A 25897-nucleotide genomic window follows, 5' to 3' on the forward strand; every position below is an offset into this window, starting at 1 on the left:
TAAAGGATTGAAATGGAGTAGGGGTGATTTTTCCTCAGAATTAATAAAGTCCATCATTCAATTAACTATATTAGAATTGTCAGAGATCTCCAACACTTCCAAGACCTAATTTCCTTGAGTTTCCTTGAGTATGACCCTTGGTACACTGTATGATGCCAGCTCCTTAATTTAAGTATTTACATATGTAATAAACTTCATTCAGCGAAGAACATGTATCTATTTGAGAAGCAGGCATATGAGATTCCAAGAAATTGAAACTGTCACAGCCTATTACAAACAAAACAATGCTTATAATTTCAGAGACTGTTGCAGACATACCTTGCCTACATGCTTATAAAGTAAGGGGACAGGAAGAAATTTGACAGGTAACCATACCAGTAAACTGGAGAAAAATTAATTAGAGAAAAGTTTGACCGTTTACACATGGATGTGATAGTGTACAGTGCCCCAGGTGAAATTACCGAGGAAAAATTTAGGACAGAAAGCCACAGAATTCTACTGTCTATCGGAGGGCATGAGGTCAGATGTTACATGAGGTTTGAATCAAATAACACCAGAACTTCTTGTTATCGTCCACAGAGGAATAAAAAATCTTCCCTGTTGTTACCAGCCTGGTGCCATATAATTCTCAGGAAAGCTACATGTACATGGATTTGGGGACACATTTTTTGTCTGAACTGAGTTCTACTCAAACCAGGACAATCTGTGGCAGGCTGGTAGTCAGCTGCTTTCAAATGTACATGTACATGTACTTGTCAATGGACATGTACATGTACTTGTCAATGTACATGTACATGTACTTGTCAATGTACATGTACATGTACTTGTCAATGTACATGTACATGTGCTTGTCAATGTACATGTACATGTGCTTGTCAATGTACATGTACATGTACTTGTCAATGTACATGTCCAATGTGCTGCATGTACTGTGCATGTATATTTATTGCAAGCTGTACGCGAAGTACTGTACATACATGTACACACGGTTGAAGGAAAAATTTTTGGCAAACACGAAAAACAAACAGAGTGTACCAAAAAAACTGGGTTTTTATTTTTGAAGTAAATATCATTTTTAGTTTTCCTGAGTTTATATTCTTGAATATGTATTTCATTTCATTACTTTCAAATGCTTTTTTACAATGAATAATTTTTATTTTCACAATTTGGAAAAACATACAGTACATGTACATGATATGACAGAGAGTGAGAGCACGTCAGCAGATGTCAAGTTGCTAGAATGGTTGTGTTTTGTCCATCAACACAGCTGATATTCCCAAGAGCACTAGCTGTGTTAATAATGTTTATCATATACCAAGTCTTCAGGTGCTATAATTAGAGCTTATGACACACTGGGATTGAGGAAGAATAAATAACCTTGAAGTGGGACACAGCTCGGCAACACATACATGTACATGGTGAGTGAACTAACCGAACAGTCCAGCCAATTATAGACATGAAGTCACGTCTATGAACCGTAAAGGCTTACGACAAAGAAGGCAGCCCTGATTTTGGGGGAGAGGGTCCTAAATCAATACTCCCAGAAGGGCAAGGGTAGACCAGAGGTTTACCCGGCCCTTGGGAAAAGCTTCTGAGGAAGGACCGACTAAATATTCTCCGAACCACTGACCCACTGCCAACAGGGTATGGCCTCCCACCATAAAGCATCCTGACACTTGGTCACCCTTGACTTGTTCAGCATTCTTCTCTCCCACCCTTTATGTAGGCTTACAGTTTACGACCGCCGCCAGACTCCACAATGGCATTCAGAAGCACTGGGTCAGGAGGCTGCATTCACTGTGGGCACTTGGTCTTGTTCTTTTGAGGAATTCTCTCTCAGAGCCATGGGGAAGCCACCTCATTATTCTAGGGTTCCCTTGTCGGAGCCAGTTAACATTTTCAGGGAATGGTAAGAAATCAAAGCCCACTCACATGACTGAACCAGGGCAGTGGCCGGCAGACAAGAGGGTAACAAGCACCTGTTTTTCCTGAGGGGGAAAAAATTATGATATAAGTAGAGGGCCTGCTGTTTTGATCTAAAGTAGAATCTTTCCAAAAAAACTAAGTTTCTTTTTGCCTTTGTGAAATATTTTGCTAGATTTGAAACCTCAGGCCCTGTGATTTTTTGGACTTGTGTATTTTAGCACATTGTAGCCAAAAGTAAGTTTGCAGTAGTTTTTGTAGTTTGGATTTCTGGAAATAATAAATAGGCCTATATCAAATGGACATGTATAATGTCCATTACAAAAGTTGTGCACAGCAATGCACCAAAGTGCAAAAATCCCAGGAATTTCAGAAAATTCTCAGGCACTTGCCTGAAAACTGGCATCCCTGATGGCAGTTTCAAACAGAACTTTGGTCTTTGACTCTGAATAATCAGTTAACATTATTAAGAAAAATATGTCTTGAAAATCAGTGTCACTTGTACATACTCCCTGTAAGCCCAATCTGGTGTCTGTGCTATGCTCTAAGAAATGAAAGGATAAAATTTCCCTGATAGTGATGAGCCTGTCTCTCGGGGGAAAGGTCTGTTTCATCAATCACTCAGATATGAGGAATGGATGGACAACTTGCCTGGCCGTTGATTTCATTGTAGAGAGTGATGGTGGTGGGCTCCTCGATGGGCAGGCTTCGGATGAAGGGCTCCAGATGGACAAACCGTCTGTCTGTCAGGAGAAACTCGCGTGTGACTTCGGAGCAGTAGAGCTTGATGTGTTTGCTGGGAAGGAATCGCACAAATGTGTGAGATTTGAAATATTGCCAATTATATCTGTTGCTATGATCGACATAATGTGAACAGGCAAACGTGTGGTGAATCTGGCAAAGGTACACCATGCAAGCTGAAGCTGATTTGTCGAAGTCTTTGTTTGCTTTTCAAAAAGAAAGTAGGTTCAGAGACAAATGAAATTAAAAGGTATCTTAATGTCTGAACAAAATAACTACATGTATCTCCTTTGTACCTTAAAGGAGAGGGGGAAAAATAAAATAGGGGAATGGGAGAAGTCACTCATCATCGGATTTGGGCTGCATGAGGATTCAAGTTTCAAATAGTCAGATGCACTGTATACTTGTTTGTGTTGTTCAGGAGAGCGGAACAGCCCCTAGACCAGCAGGCTGAGCATGCCGCACTCATTATGCATCTCGTCTCTTTTACGCTCTGGCCTTACAAACGATGTGCTTGACACGCAATGCTGCACAGCAACCTGGCAGTGGCCTATGGCTGCATTTTGAAGATTTCCACATTTAAAAAAATTTGTAGGCCTGAGAAAAACTTGCACTGGTAAAAAGGATTTCATTTTCTCTCAAAAAATACATGGAGAGACTGAACATGTTGGTGGCTCTCTTTTTGGGAAAGAGGGGAGGGGAGAGTACAGTTCCATTTGTACATGTGTGTACGTTATATTGCATACAAAAATAACTGAGAAACTTTTATGTCGGGGATGCGCTAGATATTCAACTGGCAGTGTCAATAGATTCTGTCTCGATTGGTTACTATCTTTTTTTTTCATTTGCGTTGAGTGTGTGCTTTATATTTACTAACTACATAAGGTTCATGCTGCTAATTTCGGGTCTGATGTGTGACAGTTTTCTGTCCCAGTCACATCTGATGTGTAATTTGACCAAACACATGTCACTGAAACTAACTTCAAACTAATCTTCAATTGTTTGGCAGGTTATTTGCAATTTTTAATCACTCTTAAAACTTTAAAAATGTTCTAAAGTAACTTACAAAATCATGAGGGGTGTAACAAGGACAGGACTAAATGGGACCCCAAATGTACATAAAGAATGACCCCTAATGCATCACCAGCCACAGCTATGGTAGTTTAACAGTTAACACCAAATCTCCAATTACCAGACAGCCAAATTTCATGCTCTCATCCACACAACACAAGTTCGATATCACACATGAGCCATTTCCACACATACCCAAGGACAGACAATCCCCTAGTTTCCCTTTGGGGGGAAACACCGACCTTTCTCTATAGAATACCCTGGATTTCACGGACAGCTTTGATAAGCCACAGATGAGCCACTGATTGAGGATACTATCAGAAAATTCAGCATCTAGTTTCAGTTATGTCAATTGTAATAGGATGTAAAACAAACACAGAAAACTAAACCAACATCAGCATGGCTTGAAAACTCCAGCCTTGGCAGGGTTTTAAGCACGTAGCGGTTAATACCTAAAACAAAATATAAACATGTACATGTACATGTTTTTAAATCCAAACTATAAAAACTGACTGCTAAAGCTTGTGCCGCCACAAAATTCCACAGCCCTCAGTTTCATGCTATGCTTGTACATGTACATGTATGGTACATGTGTAAAGCAAAAAGGAATTCATATGTTCAAATTCAAACCTTAAAACTTCACCAAAATCTGCAAATAATAGCATACTTTTGACTGAACAAATTCTGTAAAAAGTGACTTTTGTGGACAGAGGCACAAAACTGTCATAGCGGTGTGATAATACAGTCAGAAAGCCTGCTGTGTTCCAGTTTTTGCCATTTATGAACATATACAAATGAAATATGCGCTATATAAGTGTAATTATTATTAATTATTATTATTATTTATGACCAACTGGACTAAGACAAAAGGTAGGCCTATAAACAATGCTACTTGAGCATCCTGCATTATTAAAGGACTGGAATCTTTGATGGAATTTGACAGCTTAAATGACATAGTTTACAGAAACTGCTGGCCAAATTTTAAATGCAGTTATGCAACAGACTGCATGTACATTTATACTACTCAATATTGCACAGACTTAGCATTGTTGGACACGTAGCAGTACATAGGGCGTCACTGGAACTGCTACTAACGGGAAAATTTATAGAGAAAAGGAGGGTTGCACAACTTTCAAAGCAACATTTATTTCAAAATGGCTTACAATTAAAAAGGCCAAGAGACAGCTAGAAGAGCTCTGTAAAAATGTGAAACTAGGAAAAATGACAGGCATCAAGTATTCATTTATGTACATAAGTGTGCAACAAGCAAATAACGAAGAACAAAACAAAAACTACTGAACAAAATGCCAACAAGCAGAAGTTTTTGAGAATCTGAATTCATATTCTTGATCGAGGAATGACATGTACCAGCATCTGATCAGGATACACACATACAACAGCCAGTCTGCTCCAGCAATCAGTTCATTTTGGAATGAAGCTACCACCGTACCAACTAACTTGCCACATTCTCATAAACCTACATGTATGTACTGCATTTCCTGGCGCAGAGATCTGTCGGATGGATTACATGGCGCTATACACGAGGGTGATTAATGTTTACCTGGCCCTTGCTTGAGTACCACACATAACCTTTAACTTCTACGCTACATAATTGCAGGGGTGAGATAGACGCTGTTCCTCTTGTGAAAAACATTCTCTCCTTGGGGAGAAAATCTGGAAATACAGCACCCCAATGCCCATGGTGGCACAGGCTGTGCAGGTGCAGGTCCTGAAGTGGAGTGCCACAACAGTTTGCACATTTATGGGGGAAATTGAACTGTTATGACATCTTAAGGTGTTACGTTGTTATGCTATCAAAAATTTGAATTTTGCAATAAATATTACACAATTGTACTTTATTAGTTTGGATGGCACAATTTTGAGAATGAAAATGGGTAAATTTTTCCATGAAAATATTCTTTTTAATATGGACTGATTTTTATATCAGCTCATGCTTTTATTGTTCTGTTTGCAATAAATTTTCCCATGAAGACGTAAGATTTTCTTTCAGGTACATGCACATGTATAACCTGTTACAAAGTAAATTCAATTCTGTATTCCACTTCTGAGGACTAACAGTCCTGTTGTCTTGCATTTCACTTTCTTTTTATCCACTTGTTTAGATTTGTTGGAGTAGAAAAAAAACCCTGAGATTTAAATGTACTTGCAATTTACCAAACCTTTCAAATCCAATGCACCACACACATGCACAGAGCATCTACATGGTTTTTGAACGCTAAGATTTACAAAGATTTTGAGCAAGCCTACTGGTATGTGTGACCGGCTCTCCAAAACGGTGTATTATGTCACATATACAATCAAATTGCTTGCAGCCAAAGCTTCCATTTGATATCTAATTCTTCCCAGTGGCATTCTGCGTTTTGGAGTTATTTGCCATTTGCATATAATTTCATTTTTATCACAGGTGCTTTTGGAGATAAACATTAAACATAACAGAAATGTTAAACTTAAATTAGACACTCTCTTGGTTTCCCTTAGCAACAGAGGCTTCGTGGTCAGGCAATTGGCCTCAAAATATTTATAATATATTTCACCCTGGCACATGGCATGGGCCATTACGCATTTATGCATTGCTTAATATACCTTTTTGCTATACATATGCTGTACATGTACTTTGCCTTCTATACCTATCGGTACGTTTATGTATGCCCAAGTATACTCGGTAGAATACAGTGGCATAATATTGGAACACATGTTGGAATGAAATTTGCTACATGTATGTACAACAATTACATGCGTACGGTCACCTCCCAAGTGATCCCAAAAATTTAGGCTGCATTTGGAGGCATTGAAACATTCAGGAGGTGGGGGCAAAAAAAATGGCTCTGAAAAAGGTGTACATATACACGTAGCTGTCATCGGTTGGCGCATGGTCTGGAGGCTGTGAGATTCATTGGCAACTGGGATGGGTGACTGGGGCTTGCGTATTTGTTAAGTTTGACAGAAAGATGAGAAATGGCAGTGCAGGATGAGTCAGCCCTGGGACTGGGTCCGGCGCAGGTGTGGATTGATGTCGGGAGCCCTGGATGATTTTTTTTTTTTCAAAAATGGGCTTCCTCGCTGACTGTGGCTTCAACCTTCACTTTTGTAGATTTTTTTCCCCCCTCAAAAGTTAATACCCTCAAAGGTTGGTACGGTTCAAATCTGCTACAGGAGGACCGAAGTTGTCTGACAAATAACCTGGAAGCCGGGGATGAAACCTGGATTTGAAAAAAAGTAGTCCTGGTTGGGTGTTTCATCATCTTTGGTCGTCTGCATTGCTGGCGGCAACTGATGATGATTATGGTAGTAGTGTTGATGAGCATAATGCTGGTGCTTAATTGGTTTGGTATTTACCATGAATTCATAATGAGGGCAGCTGGAAATGATATCAAAAAGACCTTTCCCACGTTAAGGGAACAATTTCTTTTATGAAATCGAGACCGGGTTTGTCCCCAAATCTTTTGCTTTCTGTAACGTCCAAATACATTTTCAGCACGCGTGTCTTTCCCATAACCTAGAAACAAGTACATGTATGTGTGTAAATGTACATACTGGTATGTGTATATGCTAATCTGTGCGAGGAATCTTAAAGGAACCAGAAAATAGAAATATTTTATAAATTCTACTAAAAACCCGTGAAATTGAATCTTTGGGTTTCAATTAACCTCATTTTAAATTTTTGTTGTGCAATTTTATCCCATATTTTGATTTTTTTTGGTTTTATGCTAATGATTTGCATATTCATGAGCACAACAATGATGTCATCCAAGGCACTGAATCTCAATGTTGCATTGATTTGTACACAGAAAATTTCTAGATTTTTTAACCACTGCTCGGGCAGATTTTATTTTCTTTGGAAATTTATTGCTGTGTAAGTATATGGCAATAATCCAGCAAAAATCCTTTTCACATTAATGTTCCCAGATAGCAAATTTGGGGTTCACAATTTGAACATGAAAACATGCAACCTGAACCATATCTTCCTGGATTTACATCAAAGCAAAAGGGCCCTCACTTGTCCAGAAATGCGTGGCCAATTTTTAATGTATGAAAAAGTGCACCGTTTGGTTCACGTAACTCAAAAAAGATGTCAAACAGTCTTCATACATGGAAGAAGAGTACAGAGACACACAAAAAAAGATTCTAAGAAAAATTCATTTCCTGGTTCCTTTAAGCTTAGTTGGGTCTTCATTAAAAAAACCAACCCTGACCAGGTACCTTCCCAAATCCTCCAAAATCTACCAATGTACGGAAAACCAAGGAAGCATACTTCTTTACTGAACATGCATGAACATCAACGCCATGAGAATGAGATACGAGTACCGTCTGGCTGATCCTGCCTCAATCCTAAAATATTCTGCAACCCAACTGGTGGTTTGGATGGATTTGAAAAGAATTGAAGAACTAAATTGACGCTTATGAGAAATGCACGGTTTTCCTAAAATGAACTAAAACTTCCCGAGTTTTCAGTTTCAGCTGGAGACCGTGGTCTTCCTCAAGGGAGGTAAACATCATTTATCAGTATAAAGAAGTTAGGCACTCTCCAAGAGTTTTTCATTTACAAAGTACAAGTAAAAATTTAACATTAGGGAGCATTTCATAATTCGGAACAGTTGGAACGTTCCAATTGGAATGCTGTGTTCTCATTCCAGAATGGTGGGCTGTTCCATTGGGAACAGTGGCGTTCCACACGGAACACTGTGTTCCTTTGCGAGAACAGTCCGAAGGGAACATTTGTTCCCGTCGGCACGTCCTCATTCGGGTAGCTTCATATCGCCCGTGTACAAATCTTAGCGCAATGTCCAAAAACAGAGCCTGCCATGACAAACGAGCATAGGTACATGTAAACTACTTTGCTTTTATGATAGGCCTAATTTTGAATAAGAATTGGAAGTAAATGATGATGGAAATACGGAAAAGAAAAATTGGAGAAAAGTTAACCTTCATGAGGAGTAAGTCAAAAGATGCTGCGCCCCAGCTGCCGCGCTTCAGACACAGGGTCTTGAAAATGCATGCCCGAAATCTTTCTTCCTGATTGCAAATGCAACAAAATGTAATGTAATACAAATGACTTGTAAGTGAACTGGTTATCACCTCACCTTGAGTGAAGTCTCTGGGAAAACTGGTTTGAGTCAAGACCAACCATATGATCTGTTGAAAGAAGAGAATGGAATTTACATCATGTGTCCGAATCATGTGTAACGAACAATCGATCATTTACCTGTATAAAATTTACAGCTTCCTTGTTAAAACAACATTTAGCATGCACTATTTATGTACATGCATTCCTGATCGAAATGGTAATTGAGCTAAACTAGTGAGCTTTTCTGCATTTAACATAACCATTTAAAAACTCCAACACAGGGCAAAACACCTCCAAAATGAAACAACTCCAAGGTAAAAGATGAAGAGTGATATTTTCAGTAATCCTACATGAAAACCATGGCAAAAAGATGATTGTTACTTGCCAAATAAGATAAAGAACAGCATAAGTAACATGTCTTTCCTTGTTGGATGCTACGTTATACCCAGCGTCGTTTTCTTACTATGTCTTATCAAGACTTCAGCAACTACAAGTGCACGTATGTGACACAATTAACATGAAAGCAGTGGAGATGACCAGAGTGGTTCTAGGGACACTACGGAGCAGTTATGGAAACAGGTCATCTTGTACCTTAACAAATTTATGACTGGATGGATAAACACAGCTCTGAACAAAAATTCTAACAGATTTAAGGATTAATTTTAAGAAAAATGGCTACAGAGACAAATGATGATTATGCTCATTGGAACAAAGAGATTCTGATAAATTGTCCAAGTGTATTTTTTTTTCTTGTTGAAAAGTCCTAGTTGACAGGTTAACTTCTTTTAACAGTTTGAGTTTGATTACATCACCAATGCTATATGTCCTGTTTATGGCGTGCAGTTGGTGCATTACACATGAGATCCTACAGCCTAGAGGACATGCTCTTGGCTTGTAGATTCATCAGGCCTATGCCTACATGTACATTTACTACAAAATCAACATGCGGCATGAAGCCCATCCGTTAAATCCTCTAACAATGCCAGTCATTGATACAAACAAGTTTTTCAAGTCCCAGGCCTACCTGCATGTGCATGGGACAAGAAATAGGCTCTTGCTCTGAGAACCGCACGACCCAGAAATCTGTCGATTGCAATATGCTGGTATTCTACCATCAACCCTCCAAATGTACTCATTTTGCAGAGATTAATGCTCCGTCATGTCCATGAAGTTGTGAAGAAAACGCTGACGTGTACCGCTACAACTGGACTACCCCCACCACTCTGCACCAGATTATGCGTCTTGCCGTCTCTGTGTAAAACTCGACTGATGACTGTGGCGATATTTTGAAAAGACTAGTAACAGCGAGAGACAGACTTTGTCAAAAGTCACCATCAGTTGAGTCATGTCAGCCAGATGCCAGTCAGTGCCAACCAACGACGCCTGATGAACATACAACGTGTGCAACATCATGACATGACATTGCCATTGGCCATTATGTTGTTGGTCAATGTGAAACACGCACGCATGGCATCGTCATGGTCATCATGGTCATTGAGAAAGTTAGGCATATTAGGCCTAGGCTACACATGTACTTTTGAAATCAGTGAATGCCGACAAGTGAAATCAGTTGAAGAATCAATAGCAGAACCACAAATCAAGAAACTGAAATTCGTTGATAAATTAATTCGTTGAGTGTTTCAAAAATGTGAAACTCCCCTCCTTCCTCCATGCTTTCATGGACAGCGCCATTTTAAATACTAGGTGAGAATAACCAAATGAGGGCGCCTTTTTAACGAGCGATTGCTACCCCATTGGAAATACACACAGATACCACAAGTGTACATGTACATGTACGTGTAGAGGCATTACGAAAAATAACATATTCAAAAAAGAAATGACTGAAATAGAAAGGAATTAAGCCTTAAACCTAAATTTCAAACATGTTTAACGCTTTCGAGCCTAAACTCTAAACCGACCGAGGGTATTCGTACAATATTTCGAAGAAACAAAACAAACAATGCAATGCAAAGTCAGTTCAATTTTGGATAGGAAACTATATCATCACTGGGCCTTTGATCTGAGAATCTCTTGATTTAATTTTCATGACTGTGAGAAAACTTTTTGCAATGTGCATGGATGCATTTATCAGTTTCATTGTGGTTTGATTGGTTAACCTAAAATTGGACAAATAAGTGACATTTTCTATACCGTGTCTAAAAGTTAGTTCAAGGGGATCCCTACCCGACAAGCCTTGCTTCTTGGGGATCTCATTCCACAGCATATCTCTTGTACATGTATCTTATGTGAATGTATTTGTCTGTCTTACCGGTTCCAATTCTTGGTTTAAGGGACATGATTGATGTAAGATTGTGCCAATATTCATGTTTATACTGACACTATTGTTACCTGATCTGGAAAAAAATAAATGAATGAACGAATAGAGGGAACGATCCATTTCTTAATTGAAAAAAATTAACACGTTTTATGCAATCGTCTATGTTCACGTTGTTGGTTTCATTAATACAGGCTGAATAAATGTGACGCCGCTCGCCTCACTCACACCACGCTCACATGCCCATCACGACCTCAAAACTTTGTTGAAAAAATATGACGACTGACTTGACAACCCGAAGGGACAGTTTAGTACAGTGACCCGTAAATATTTCTTTCAAGTTGCTACACAAAGTGACAACTTTGACCTCTTGGTGTAAACAATGTCCAAATATTTAGCCGTCATACTGGTATGCAAAACATGCTCACGTTGGCGGCATCTTCGCGTCTTCGGTCTTTAATGTTCAGAAATATCGCGGAAGAAAATATGGCACTCGAAATCTCGCACGTAGGTATTTTATGATAAGTAATAATACGTTAGAAGTTAAGAGCCAATTTAAAGCCAAGACTATTTCACATTATGCACATAAACACCATGACACTGCTTGTCATGACCCCAAAATCATAGATACTTACTCCTACACTGACATTTTTACTCGTAAGAATAGATTAGAGTAGGATTAGAGCGCTTACCAATTTGTGCTCGACTTATTTTGCACATAAAACATTCACATCCTCGGTATTCAATACTCGCGACTCGAGACAAGACTTGGTGCCTCGGATTTAAATTGAGCACTCGCCATCGTGAATTACTTCCTTATTGCTCATGCATGGATACTGTAATACACACAGGTCCGTGTACAGGACATCCAGCGTTTCCTGTAGAATCTGGATAATTTCAACCGGGGGGCTGCAAGTGAAAATCAACTGGCGATTTATGGGGCTCTATTCGGAGGTCTTTCTAGAGTTGATCTGAGTTGAGGCGTGATGACCAGCAAAAACAGCATAATCAAAGGCTTTTGGCTCAACAAAATAATGTTAACAACCTATGCTGGAAACGAGAACACGTCATATAAGGGGGAGGGTTGCTTTTTATACGCTCAACTTTGGAAAATGCGAGAAGGTTGTGCCCCGTATAAACCACGGAGGAATTTCTACTCAACGCTTTAGTCCATCCCATCATACCCAGTCCAAAAGAGGGGAGGGGGTTATCCCCAAATCTGGGATCTACGGCCTATGAATCAGAGTCATGTACGCTACATCGGAGTCTCGGTTCTATCCCGAACTTTCAGTGCTCGCAAACTTTGATACCCAAATTGTAGTCACGGTAGAGAGAGCCGACTCATGGTTTGCAGTGTCTGTGGGATATCGATACGAAGTTAAAGCCGATTTTACCCCGTTGTGACGCCACGCACAGATCACAGAACTCTAAATTATAGGCTAGCTTGTCAAAGTTGATGGATTTTGGTGATTGTAGATGCATCACAGAGTGGGAAGACCGGATATTTTAGTCGTGATGAGGGACCCGTCCACTCATATTGATCGAAACAACAGTACACACATGTACATGTAATGCCTTTTCGTTGTAATTGATTATTCTCTGGCAATGTTTGAACACCTCAGCTAGTGGTCAATACACAGCGAAAAGGGCTTTTGTACAAGTCATAGACAGACTTGGGATTACTAACAAAAACCACAACAATAGGACACTATATGCAGTCGTTGCAGCGGTTTCTACGTGCCAGACACCCCCAGGGCCAGCGCGGGACTGTACACATACAAAATGTGTAAGAACGCCTACCAAAATATTTCCAAGGCTAGCTGACTTCAGTCAGGTGTGTACGCGATGCATACGTTGAGGGCTGTGGCGTACAGGTGCGTACCCGTTTGGGTACGTCAGCATTCGACCTGAGCCTGAAACAGAGAATTCACTTGATTGAAACAAAATTCATTGTTTGGCCGGTGTCGATGTCGCGCTATAAGGTTACTGTTTACAGCAAATCCAGCAGAAAACAGACTGTCAAATTCAATTAATTGTGTAAGGGTTTGAATTTCATGGGACCATTGTAACCGAACAGAGCAACATATATACATGTATACACGAAGGTGTATTCTGGTATGAGCTACAGTGGCTGCTTACAGTTGGCTAAAATAAATCCGTGAGTGGTTTCACTGTCGTGTATATTTTTCCCCGCCGAGTTTCTCATGTCAGATTTACACAGAATGACTCATGATTTTTATCACGCTCAGGACAAAAGCTGAAGTGTTCTTCAAGTTCTTGGTCTTTTGTCAGTCCCACCACCGGCAAGGTACTGGACTAACACAACCCATGTTCAGGGTTGATTTGAAGACAGATTGTAATACTTTTCTAAGACTATGTCAACCGTAATACATCCGGTGCATATTTCATAATTACGAGATTTCAAATAGATATCTGTACAATATTGTTGCTTCTTGCAAATTTCTCGTTCAACAAAATACTTTCAAAATTACAAATTTTACAACATCCACACGATGACACAAGAAAGAACGTGCTTCGATCAAACTTTCCTTCATCGACACCTCAAAATTCCAGTCATCTCAGTTTCCTGCGGGGCCCTAGTATAAAAGGGGGGGGGGAATCAACAAGTCCTTGACTCAAATTTCAATTCTTTTCTTGCTGTTTTTCCAGCTTGTTTGATTTTCACAGGACATGACAATCACCAGCAGCTCCAGCGATTCACTGGTGTGAATCACAGCGGGCATGCCCCACCGTGCGCCCTGTCCTGCACAAGGGAGTTGGGAAAGTCTGGCTGGACGAAAATAACCCCCGTGAAATGATCTACACTTTTTGAACCAACATTGGAAACCAGACAGTCAATCCTGTGCACGATAGCAGGCTCATGCCGGGGTTCAAACATTCAGAACTTTAATCACAGTCATCATGACGTTTAAAAAGAATAGGAAACTCCAATTTCGGTCGGATCCGCTTTTAGCCTAAATCGTGTTTTATCTATCAATAACATCTTTGAAAGTGCCTATGCATCATGTTTGGTATTATGTTATGTGACATGTACATAAAACGCACAGCATGTACGGAAGACCAAAAAATGAAAGTGAAAATTGTTCCAGAAACGTCCGTCCTCCAAGAATGACTTATTCAATGTGCGCACCCGGAATACTGCATTTAAATCAAGAAGGCTAGGGCCATACTACTGTGATTAATATCTCACTATTTTTGAAATTGAGCGGATATTATTCAGCACACTTTAAAACACATCTAAAGGTGTCGAACTATCTGTGTTCAAGGGTGTAGGCTGTTCAGTTTTATTTTCAACAATCACAATACAAATGCAGCTAAGTATTTACAAGATCTATCCACATTGGTTCACCATAGGAATTTTAACCACCTAACAAAAATCTGTTTTCTTAAGAAATTGTTGCAAATACTTTGTACAGTATTCAACAAAACAAATATGACATTTGAACTTTTGCTCTGATGTTAATTTTAAAAAAATGCCAAAGCAATCAAGACCATTGGTAAACGACATAAGGCCTTATTCAGACCCACACAATGCACTGTCAATCTTCCATTCATTAAAGAGCTAGAATGCAAAGTAATTATACATTTATAAGAAACACAGTTATCCCTCCTTGATCTCAATTGCATGCCACCACTGCATGTCTAAGTTTTGGTTTGCTGGGGTGAAAATATCGTAAACTGTTTGCAATGGCACACCTGTTGTATATGCTCTAACATAATTATTTCTGTCATTTTGGTCTGCAAAAATGAGTTTGAATTTCAGACTGCAGCAAACAACTATCAATAACACCAACAGTCAACCTGAAAATTAATAAGAACAGCATGGAAGCCCATTAACATTAATGCCAGCATGCATTACCATGGTACAACAAGGAATAACAGTCAGGTTCTTGTCCAGAGCCTGAACATAAGGCCAGTGAAGCCTAAGTATATTTCATTAAAAGCCCGAAGCTGGCCCAACATTTCAAATGAAAAAGCCTGAAATTTGGCTACTGTGTAAAAGGTTGAATCCTTGATCCAACTTGCACTTTCTCTTCGTTTCCCGTTACACGAAATCTGTTGCAATACATGTATAACATACGTTTTTTTAAACAGCAACCATGTACACGAACACATTAAGTTGATGTGAAAATACTGCCATAAAAACATTGATCTGAATGACACTTCCCAAAGTTCTACTTCGATAACATTCAAGTGACTTCATATCAAAGTTACACTTACATAATATCTAACTGCAAAACATCTGTTATGCTATTGAAAAAAATGTACAGTTTACTTCGAAACCTACAACTCTACTGTGTAAGTTTGTTTACCAATCGTTATGACAACCAGAATCAACCATAGAAATCATGGGTGCATCCGGATGTGCTGGTTGCCATAACTACTGTCAATAAGGACTTAGAGACTCCAGAGTCACGTGATGCAATCAAAGCCTATGATTGGCCTTTTGGCAGTAGTTGTTCACGTCAATCAACACCGTTTACCAATTGTCCCCTCTGCAGGTTGATGCAGACTTGTGGTACCAATCATCAGGTCAGTTATTTTCCCAATCACAGTTCACCACACATAATGTGCATGTTTACCAGGAGACTCAGTTTAGCTGCTGTACGTCCGCATAATATGAAACTCATTTTTAAGGTTTCAATTCAAATTGACTGAATTACCTCCGACATGTACTACTCTATATTGATACTGATGACACTTCTACTCATTAAGTTTAAGATAGTTTAACAAACGAGCAATATTTAGCTGTAAATCCCAAGTCCCCAACCACATCAACAGAGAATGTGTCCGAAAAATTTTTGTAATGAGATGTTTTTATGTGTGACATAAATTCATGAAATCATCCATTCCTTAAAAATGAACAGTTCGTTGTGTTAGATACATAGATGTACATGTATACATTTAACTGAAAGTGAAATTGCTGGTACCTCAAACAAGAAAAAAAAACACCAACGAATCCTCCTGGTAACCTGCACAGCTTGCTATACACTTTACTTGTTTGTGCACGTTCTTCAGAGTCCCCTGCAATTTGTATCTTTTGATATTTACAACTTTCAAACAAGTCTGTATTTCCCTGCACATAAACCACAAGTCTGACAAGCTGCACTGAGCATTTCTTAGAAATTACATGTACTTTGAATATACTGCCTCCCTATCATTTCCTTGGACACTTTCACAAATGGAAACATTTTTGATGATCTTTCATTTCCTGGATCAACACAGTATAGAACTCTTTGCGAATACCTGTTTGCGGACACAATTTCGTTTTGTGTCACTGTCTGATCCAAACACAATGGATACATGCACAGAAAGTACCAAATTCCTGATCAATGTTTCTATGCCATGTCTCAAAGAATAAAAACACCATGTACTTAAAAAATGGAATCTAATTTCATTGATCAAACTGATCCTGAATTGAAAGATTAAAGTAAAAAAAAAAGCTCCAAAGTATATGTAGAATATAGATCTAAATTTTCCACTCATTTCCAAACTACAGTCCAATGCCTCGGTTCTTGGTACAAGTATTTACACACAACTTCCTCATTCCTGTATCAGATGTGTATTTGTTAATGAGGTCAAAGGTACGAAACAGATTACACTACGTGGATTAGAGATTCAACAGCAGCAAAATGTTTTGCCAACCAATGGCTGGTCAACTCGGACTGGCCATCAGTACAAAAGCAAAATAGAAGTCCACAAAGCATTGAAAAACTACCTGCAGCTATCACAATCCATCATAAATACTGAGATTCAATTAAAAAATACGGCCCTCTCTAAAAGTAACGGGGCAAAAACCTCACTCACCCCAACTCAGGATGATACTACTAATATTTCTGCAACCTTTAGCCATCTGAATGAATATCAGGCAAAAGGGCCTACATTGTAAGAAAGGTAAGTTCATCATTGACAATAATGTAACTCATATAAAGATGTCTCCAGTAATTACATATACTGCTGGTCCCATTTAACAGCATGGTCCCTGGTTCCCTGTAATAATACATCCAAACACATTTGTACAATTTGTGTCCACTTGCACAGGCAAAATGTTCACCTGTGCATATGTACAAGGCATACCCCAGCAGGACAATGGCGCGTAATCTGTATGAATTTGTTGATGCCATAGCATACCATGGAAACGCAGCAGGTGGGTTTGGCATCCAACTGAAATGTATTGCCCAGACTGCTCACTGCCCGTGCAACATCAAATTCCGATTCAGACTGAAGGAACGCCATACATGTATGTCTAAACTGGGGAACCCAGCTCAATTAAAGTCACTTTTGACAACCTGTGATGTGTGAAAAAGTGTGCCTGTCACACCTGCAACTGGTTTTTACTATGTTATACCAGATGGACTGAGTCTGTATGGAGAGTCTGCAAGGTCGTCTGTTGTCACAGCCAGCCATATGTTTATCATACTTTAGCAATGTACATGTTAACCTCAACATGGAGAGATAATATCAATACTGGTCCCCTGACTTGGCTTGATCCTTTGTGCTTCTCAGCCATTTGTTTGAATTACAAATTTTGTTGTGGAAATTGTCAAGCTGACTTGTACTTTCCAAAAAGTTTGAGCACTGACTTACACACGTGTAATTAATTCACGCACAGTTGACTCTCGATCACAGAACATGTACATTTAAAGAGCTCATGCTGTATTAAGGTACATAAGTAATAATGTGGCATATTATCACGAGCCATTCCCCCTGACCTCGTGACCAAATTTCCTCTCCTTCAATCCTTTTGTGACTGTTCAGTTGCTAGGAATCATCTCATCCATACACATGCCATGCATATCATGTACACAGCACACATGCTATCAACATGTACAGTACATATATTATATGAACGCTATGACAAATGAGCAGAGTTTCAACTCATAAATTAAATAAAATTCCACCAGAAACTACACCAAATATCTATTCATTTTCTGCCAACTCGCTCAGAATCAGGGTTTCTCACTGCCACTCCCATGTTTGTATTTGCCCAGAAATGTCATCTACCTGTGTATTGCAGGTTATATTAGCACTTGAAAACATTCCAAAGTCCAGCCCCACTTTCCATGGAACAAAGCTTGGGTGGACTGGACATGATCTGTAATGTGTATTTAAATCGTGCCAGTATGTGCAGTCTTTAAACTCCCCAGGGGGCATGTGAAATCATATTGAAATCGGAGGATATAGCCCTATCAGGGTAATCCATTCTATTGGACATGTACAAACGAAAATACTGTCGTTCGTTTTATGTAGATAATGTACAAATTCCACAGAAATATGAATCTAAAAAAAAAACTGGCCGGTTGGCAACCACTGCTGCAGTGAGCCATGAATGCAATGTAGACATGGCGACTGCAACACCCGTGTATGCAGGCTAATACTAAAATATTAATCATGATAAGGATAGTACTCTGGATCTTGCATATTACAATGTACAAATTTACATGGCTGGTTTCAACCAGTGTGGAGTTTGGGTGTATTTTCTGCTTGCAGCTGCGTGCTTTTCTTGGAACAATTGTGAACAATGAACAGTGAACACTACATTTTCAGATATCATGACGTCATGAACCAGCAAATAATGTGAGTTTTTCTTTTGGAAACATCTCTATTCTTTATGCTTCAGCCTTGTTTTTAGTGATGACCACACATTAATACAGGCCGGTTTTGGGAATAGTCGCAAGCATAGCTGCCATGGAGAAAGAAGGACTTTTGAACTCATACATGTACTTGTACTCGTTCCTGTTGAAAAAGCTGACATGGATGATTACAACTGTCACATTCTCCGAGCTGTACTTTGGTACATTTTTGACACTATGAGAGGTCAGGCTAGCAACGCAGTGACATACCACCTTTGATAAATCAGATTCAGCCAAATATTTTCCGCAACAAATTGGAATGCTTAAGTCAATATACTGATTAGGCGCTGTGAAATGTAACAAGCACATTGTACCCAAGTGTTCTGGCTAGGAGTACAGAAAAACAAACAAGGCCGCTATACTTTTTTATCCACTGGCACGCCATGTCACCAAATATTCATTACAAATATTTATGTACATGTACTTTGTAAAAGTAAGCAATTTATACACCAAAAGAAAGTGGAAAAAAAAAACGCTGAAAAAAAAGTCACATTGGAGTTGCATTTTGCAACACTGCATGGCCTGGTAAATCCTAACAATTTTTGAACCTAGCAGGGACTCGCCCACTCCAATCAGAATTTGTTACATATCAACTCAAAGTCATCATGTCACACCCACAATGACTCACCACAACAAAACTGCTTTGTGAGGTTGTAATTAAAATTGTCTTCTTTTGGTAATTTTCAGAGCAGTACAGAGACCACCAAACACACTCGGCTTTGCCGATCTTTTGATTCTTCAATGGATCAGAAAGCCTTAAAATGCCTGACAGTAACACATGTACTGAATGCATGTGGCATACACGCACCAAAAACAATATTACTTTTGCTCGCACAAGGCCATTTGAACAAAGGCACTTGTGTTGACAAGCATGAATGACTTGATTTAAAACTCCATTGGCATGACTCATAGATGTGAGCCACCATTTGTGTAGGGTGGGACAGCTTTTATGACTGCCAGAAAAAGACAAATTATACACAATCTCACCATAATGTACACGAATCCATCCACAATATTTACAAACCTTTCCCAATCATCTTAATATTTAGAATACAATGTATATCAGAAAATAAAAGAACCAATGAACAGATCTGGAACGTGGAAAGGTTACGTAAATTTTTGCTTTGCGATTCCAGTGTTAACCTGGATGCAATGTACAATCCACAAAGCAGTGCTGTGCAAAGTACAAGTACATGGAGGAGTTACGCTAGAATTAGACCAAATTGAAAAAAAAAAATTGAGCTTACAGGGTCTACGAAATTTACTTCATGCTGCAAACTTTTTTGTTTGAATTACAAAAGGCACATCATTTGGATATACTTTAAAACGTTTTTTTTGCCAGTGGGTTACAGAGATGTTCAAGGTACTACGGAGGTTTACTACGACCCATTTTCCTCCCAAAGAAATTTATGCCATTTCGGAGGATCTTGTCCCTTCTTCCAAAACATCAAACTCAGCCAATACTCATCAGGTTGCACCTTTCAATGAAAGGAAAATTCTACGTTTCAAATTTGGCTGTGAGACCCATTGCAAAAGTGACATACATGTAGATCTACATGCACATGAACTGTACAATTTTAGATCTACTCTACAGTAATTGGTCGTCTATGAATTCTAAGAGCCTTACAAGCCATCACTGACCTACAGTATTGCTGTTGCTACACCCCTTAGACGACCCTATGGAATTTTGTGCATTAATTTTGTTTGTATCAGATGCTGCACACTCCACGTCCATTTTGTACATCATACATGTATAATTAGTGGACAACAAGTCATGAGCAGCGTTGATGAGATTCCACCACCATGGGTTGGTTACTGGGACCTCCTTTCAAGCGGACTGCATGAAGAAGAACCAGGCATGATTCATGTTCATACAGGCTACACCCGTTACTATTACTAATCATTCAGAGTCACACAGCTCTGTACCGCAGTTATTACAACCGACGGGAGCTTATGATGAATGATGCTGACGATAAAAGTTTCTGGTAATGAATCATCCAAAGCTATTCTGACCAGCCTGTTTTTTGCCCCTCAAGCACGAACCCAAAGATATTTTTCACGGCCAACCATCCATAAACTGTCCATGCTAAAGTTGGAAGGAGGCCGATTGTATATTTCACCAGTTGGGGTCAGAAGGCTGCAGGACATTTGGTGGCTACTGTAATGTGCCAAGTGGTCTGAACACAAGGGTTTGGTATACATGTACATACAAATTGAAGTCAGAAGCCAAATAGGTCACCAGAATAAGGGGCCGTCCATAATTTTCATAAACGTACAAACCGTACTGGGGGGGGGTTAAAACCTCATGTACACTTTTTCTGAATATGAAAAATGATGATCTATCAATGTGAGAATCGGCGGTCACTTTTAAATTTCGCTGGTGTTGCTAACTAGCTCCATGCCATTTCCTTGAGGCCACATGTATGCGAGTTGTATTTTACCCTGTACTAGTATCACTATTCACTGATTTTCAAGCCTTGACTTTTCAGGTGTTATTTAAACACTGTTTTATTTGAAATTTACATTTCTGTTAACCACAGCACTTACATGTGAATGTGACTGTCACAGCAACAGGGGATTTGGCAAATATAGCTCTCCATCCATCATCATTTTTTGCCTGCTGATGTACACTTGAGGGGGGATTGAAAAGTCTATTTTTTGTAACCTCGTGAAAATGATGAAAATTATGGACGGCCCCTAAGTTTATAGTGTCCATGTTTTCTTTTTGATGGTTTCCAGATGTAAGGTGTATTTACAAATAAGGTACCTACATGTATCAACTGTCTCACATTTCTCATGCCATCAACTGTGCTACCTCAAACTTCCATCCACCCTGACAACCCTTGAAAAAGCACTTCCACTTCAAAATGAAGCTTGGTGCTGTGCTGCGGGCACAGGGGCATACAACAACTGCTAGGGGCATAATTGGGGTTTAGCATAAGACCAGTTAGATTGCTACTAATGCACAGGAACTTTCTACAATCGGCATGAAGGGAAAAAATTATGCAACCTTATAACAGACCAAACCCCCCAAAAATAGTTGTGTTTCCTGTTAGTGTTACCGTTGAAATTCATGACCAATTTTTTGCTTGTGAATGCACTCAGTTGTAACAATCCAGAAGTTGTGTCAGACCGCATTTTGTACATACGTTGTACAACACAATTCCACATCAGCATTGGAATCATTGATTGAGTGGCTTAAGAATAAATTTAAGAAAGCTGATGGTTGCTGGTCCAAACACAAAAAAATGAGTAACAACTTTCAAGCTAACTAGCTTAAAATAAATTTCAAATTAGACCGAGGTGGGCAAAATAAATGTCTCTGTATGACTGGTTTTCTGAATAAAAACTAAAGGTTCTGCATAATTTTCTTGATCAGGTTGGGTGACCAGAAACACAGCTAGTTTTCTGTTTGGCATTACAAGAGTTACATTAAATGTACATGTACAGTGTATTACACATAGCTCGGTGTATCTTGGGAATTTGTCAAGTCGTCATCATCATTGTAGCTGTGCTTGCCAGAGTAATTCTGGTCATAGCCATAGGAGTCGGAAGGCTGACCATCGTAACCAGGCCCATATGGATCGGGGTCGTCGTAAGGTGCTGAATAGTGGTCATTACTGGAGGAGTGGCCATCTGGGATGCGCTCGTCTTGGTCGTAGTTCAGGTAGTAGTCCTCATTTTCAGCCGGGGGCATGTTGTACTCCTCCTGACCATCAGGGTGACCGTAGCTCTTGTATCGATCGCCGTATTGATCGTCGTAAGGATCCGTCGGATGATCACTGTAGTGGTTATTGTATTCATCTTGGCCGTAAGACCCATCATCACGCCGGTCGTCATATCGATCCTCTGGATGGTCATCATAGCGGTCACTGTACTGATCTCGTTGGTCGTCATACCCATCATAAGGTCGATCATCGTACCGATCATCATATCGATCACTGTACTGATCATTGTATTGGTCATTGTAATGGTCATATGGATTGTTCTTTTCCTGCTCCTGTTGGCTGTTCAAGCTTTGCTCATATGCATGGTTATCATAGTCATAATCGCTGGGCATCTGATCCTGGAACTTTGCACTCTCATATGGATGATCTTTCACCTGTGGATCTTCATATCCTCCGTCATCATAGCGAGGCTCACGGTAACCAGAATCGCTGAAATTCCGGTCGTCAAGATGTTTGTAGGAGTAGTCTCTGTCATTAACCGGGTCATAGCCATTGTGGCCACGCCTTTCCTCATCATGCATATTCATGTAAGGGCTAGACCGGTCCTGGAAAGGCATCTTCATCCCCCTGATGGTAGGGTAGTCATTTTTGACTGCACTTTGCTCGTAATGCACAGCATCCGTTGGCGGCATCGTTTCTCTCCACCACTTGCGTGGGTCGACATCATCTGGGGCACCTCCACCGCGCTTCTCTCGTGGAATAACGTCAGGATCACTGTTCGCCTTGCCGTCTGGGTAGTCCTTCCTGTCACTGTACTGGTCATTTTTGTGATTGGACATCTTGCTGGGGGCGCCGTGGAATGCACTGGCATTGTTCATTGGTATGTGTGAAGTAGCTCCTGCTTGCTTCTTCTTGGCGGACCACTTGGGAGGATGGCGCCTGCACCACCACACGACGAAGGCACCAAGCAGAACAAGGACAAGAAGTCCAACCACCAACCCAGCCACCAGCGCCCCAGTTGGAAATGATGCAGGCGTTGGCAAGGGGGGTAGTGCTGTAGTGCCCCCAGTATTGGGTTGGGTGGGTTCGGGCAGACCCTCGATGAGCAGCATCTTTGATACCGTTGCAGTGATCCCATCGCGATCTATCGCACTGCAAACCAAACTGGCTCCATGATCGTCAATTTCTACTTTGGCTATGGTCAGAATTGACCTGTTGGTGCTCACCGAAACTGTGTATCGATCTGCCCCAAAACTGCTGGGGAGTGTCCACTCGATTGCACCGGCCAAAAAAGTAGACGTGAGACTACTGACTGAGCATATGAAGATTGCTTGCTCATTAATGAGTATTGGTTCTGAAGCCTCTATGGTGACAACTGGTTCAGACACCACGTTTAGGGCTGGGAGTGAGCAGTCATTGGATATGTCATCGTTGGGATCAGACGGGATACCCAAGTAAGCCAACTGGCAGGAAAAAACGGCACCATCATCTGCATTTTGCGCAGTGAGTTTAACTGTTGCTTCGCTGGTCACACTTCCGTGACTGACATTTGCACTGACACTTTGACCGTTCCTCATCCATGTTAGGTTAACTGCTGGCATGGCAGACCCTGAAGAACAGGCTAGTGTCACCGATTCTCCAAGGAGCACTTGTGTGTTGCCCGAATTTGACTGTATGGAGCACTGTGCAGTTGATGGGTTAGGTGGGTGGGCTATGGTGAGAGTGGCAATGTTAGATTCCATGATGATATTATTTGTGTCACATTTTGAGTCGGCCGTTTTGCCACAAATGAGACACCTGTACTGTCCCTCTTGGTTCCTTGCCAGGTTATACACATAGAGGGTATACCTTGCTGTGGTAGTTATGTCCGAGTGGATGAAGAAATTTTCAGGATTTAATCCCAAACCATTTAACACGTCGCTTCTTACACTAACATCATCACTGAAAATATCAGTGCCCCTTTGAAATGACAGGACTTGAGTGCCAGAGTCGAACTGCTCTACTGCACAAGTTATCGTTGCTGGTCCCGGTCCCTCTTTAGCAACCACATCTACCGGCTGTTCGGAAAATACCTGCCCATTCACGACAACTGCATCAAAAAGCGACACCACAGCGAGGAGCAAGCAAACCCAAGCCATGATGAAGTCACAGTATGACAGGCAGTGCACGGTAGTGAAGCAAGTTAGTTTGCCGTGCTTCGAGTTTCACGGGTAAAAATTGCGAGTTATTAAAGTTCAACGGTTCGACGCACCAATTTACTCACCAACGCCCTCCACTCGTACTCACGATGCACGCAGACGGCGTTTGGCAATCAAAATGCGAGAAACACGGCCAGCCTGTGTTTCCTGAGCACACTGAGGACCAAAGTCTGTTGGTTGTGAGGAATGTCAGGTTGTTCCAAAAAACATTTTTCCAGCATCACTCATCCACCAACAGAATGTGAGCGGGTTTTTAAACTGCGAATTCCGTGCAGCGAGGTAACACTACCAGCAGCAGCGCATTGCACGCTATCGATATGAAAGCCATCAGCGCTGCGCTAGCGACGCTTGTTATCTTTATGCAAATCTTGCTGACCGCGCCACACTGACGCATGATTGGTTATTCCCTACGTCATTCTGCAAATCAGTTACTTGCAACGGATCACGGACTTCATTGTTAATGTTTCTGAGCCTTATATGGGCATAAAACAAATACCGCGATTGACATAATGGTGGTTTTTAGAAGAATGACTCGATCGATTTATCCTTAAAAAATTTTTGGTCTATGCTTATTTTAGGCATCTGAAAGGATCCAGGAATTGATAATATTTCATGAAAATAGTTCTTTGATTAGAAAAAGCGAACGGGGGCGCTATATATAAATTACTGTCGGGTTACGAGCAGGCTGGTATCTTGTCAGCGGTGCACGGTGGCGGTGCGGCAAAGGGAAAGTTGAGGCAACCTCGTTTTCAGTTGTCGTTTTGAAATATAAAGGACATTTTTTTGCCTTCTGATTGCTTAAAAGAAATGTATAAATTCATAGGCATCGATATGCATCATGTTTGCAATTATAATTGAAGGCAAAACTCTCAAAATTAAAGGTATTTAATTTTTCAGATATTTTCAATTAAGTTTTGCGTACTGTACATCCCTAAAATGTACCGTGTGATTGTGATAACTCTGCAATAAACCTTTTGTGAGTTAAATTTGAATATAATCTGATACACTGAGTTCTATTTACGTGAAGATAACAATTTGAATTTTCCATACTAAAAACACTTTCGCTATACTTTGTGATTCGGGGCAAGCTTTTGCTTAGTTACATAAGAGACGCCTTGCAACAATACACTGTTCTCAATGGATAAGAAGGGCACAAAGGAACCAGTCCATTCCAGAGATGGTGGTCGCTATGCGAAAGCTTGCCCCGCATCGTGAGGTATAGCAACAGTGTCCTTTGTCTCGGGAATTCAAATTGTTACGTTTATGTGCAATCAGATAAC

The 25897-nt window shown here is 40.3% G+C and overlaps 2 protein-coding genes across 4 annotated transcripts in view; both read right to left on the reverse strand.

The window, feature by feature from the left end:
• dclre1c (DNA cross-link repair 1C) overlaps positions 1–10834 on the reverse strand; it is a 45327-nt gene extending 34493 nt beyond the window's left edge. Inside the window, exons 1-4 of one of the 3 annotated variants that reach the window (XM_022245396.2) lie at positions 9846–10834; positions 8838–8889; positions 2575–2719; positions 1933–1988 (exon numbers count right to left, since the gene is read on the reverse strand). In XM_022245396.2, coding sequence (XP_022101088.2) covers positions 1933–1988; positions 2575–2719; positions 8838–8889; positions 9846–9957 — 365 coding nt within the window. In that variant the 5' untranslated portion in view covers positions 9958–10834. Of the gene's footprint in view, positions 1–1732; positions 1896–1932; positions 1989–2574; positions 2720–2960; positions 3240–8837; positions 8890–9845 lie in introns of those variants that run through there. The other 2 variants (XM_087135509.1, XM_087135508.1) reach the window with 2 other exon arrangements.
• A 3543-nt stretch (positions 10835–14377) lies between these two features.
• LOC147799475 (uncharacterized) lies at positions 14378–24939 on the reverse strand. The gene has a single exon (XM_087135921.1). It carries the CDS (start codon positions 24555–24557, stop codon positions 22206–22208), a length of 2352 nt encoding a protein of 783 aa, XP_086992047.1. The 5' UTR covers positions 24558–24939; the 3' UTR covers positions 14378–22205.
• Positions 24940–25897: the final 958 nt, after the last annotated feature.

This window comes from Acanthaster planci, linkage group LG04 (assembly GCF_054643075.1).
Source record: "Acanthaster planci isolate LZ-2023a linkage group LG04, COTS_SCS, whole genome shotgun sequence".
NCBI lineage: Eukaryota > Metazoa > Echinodermata > Asteroidea > Valvatida > Acanthasteridae > Acanthaster > Acanthaster planci.

What these genes read in the sequence shown, in the direction of transcription:
- LOC147799475 (XM_087135921.1), bottom strand. Translation starts at nt 24,557, where the DNA reads ATGGCTTGGGTTTGCTTGCTCCTCGCTGTGGTGTCGCTTTTTGATGCA.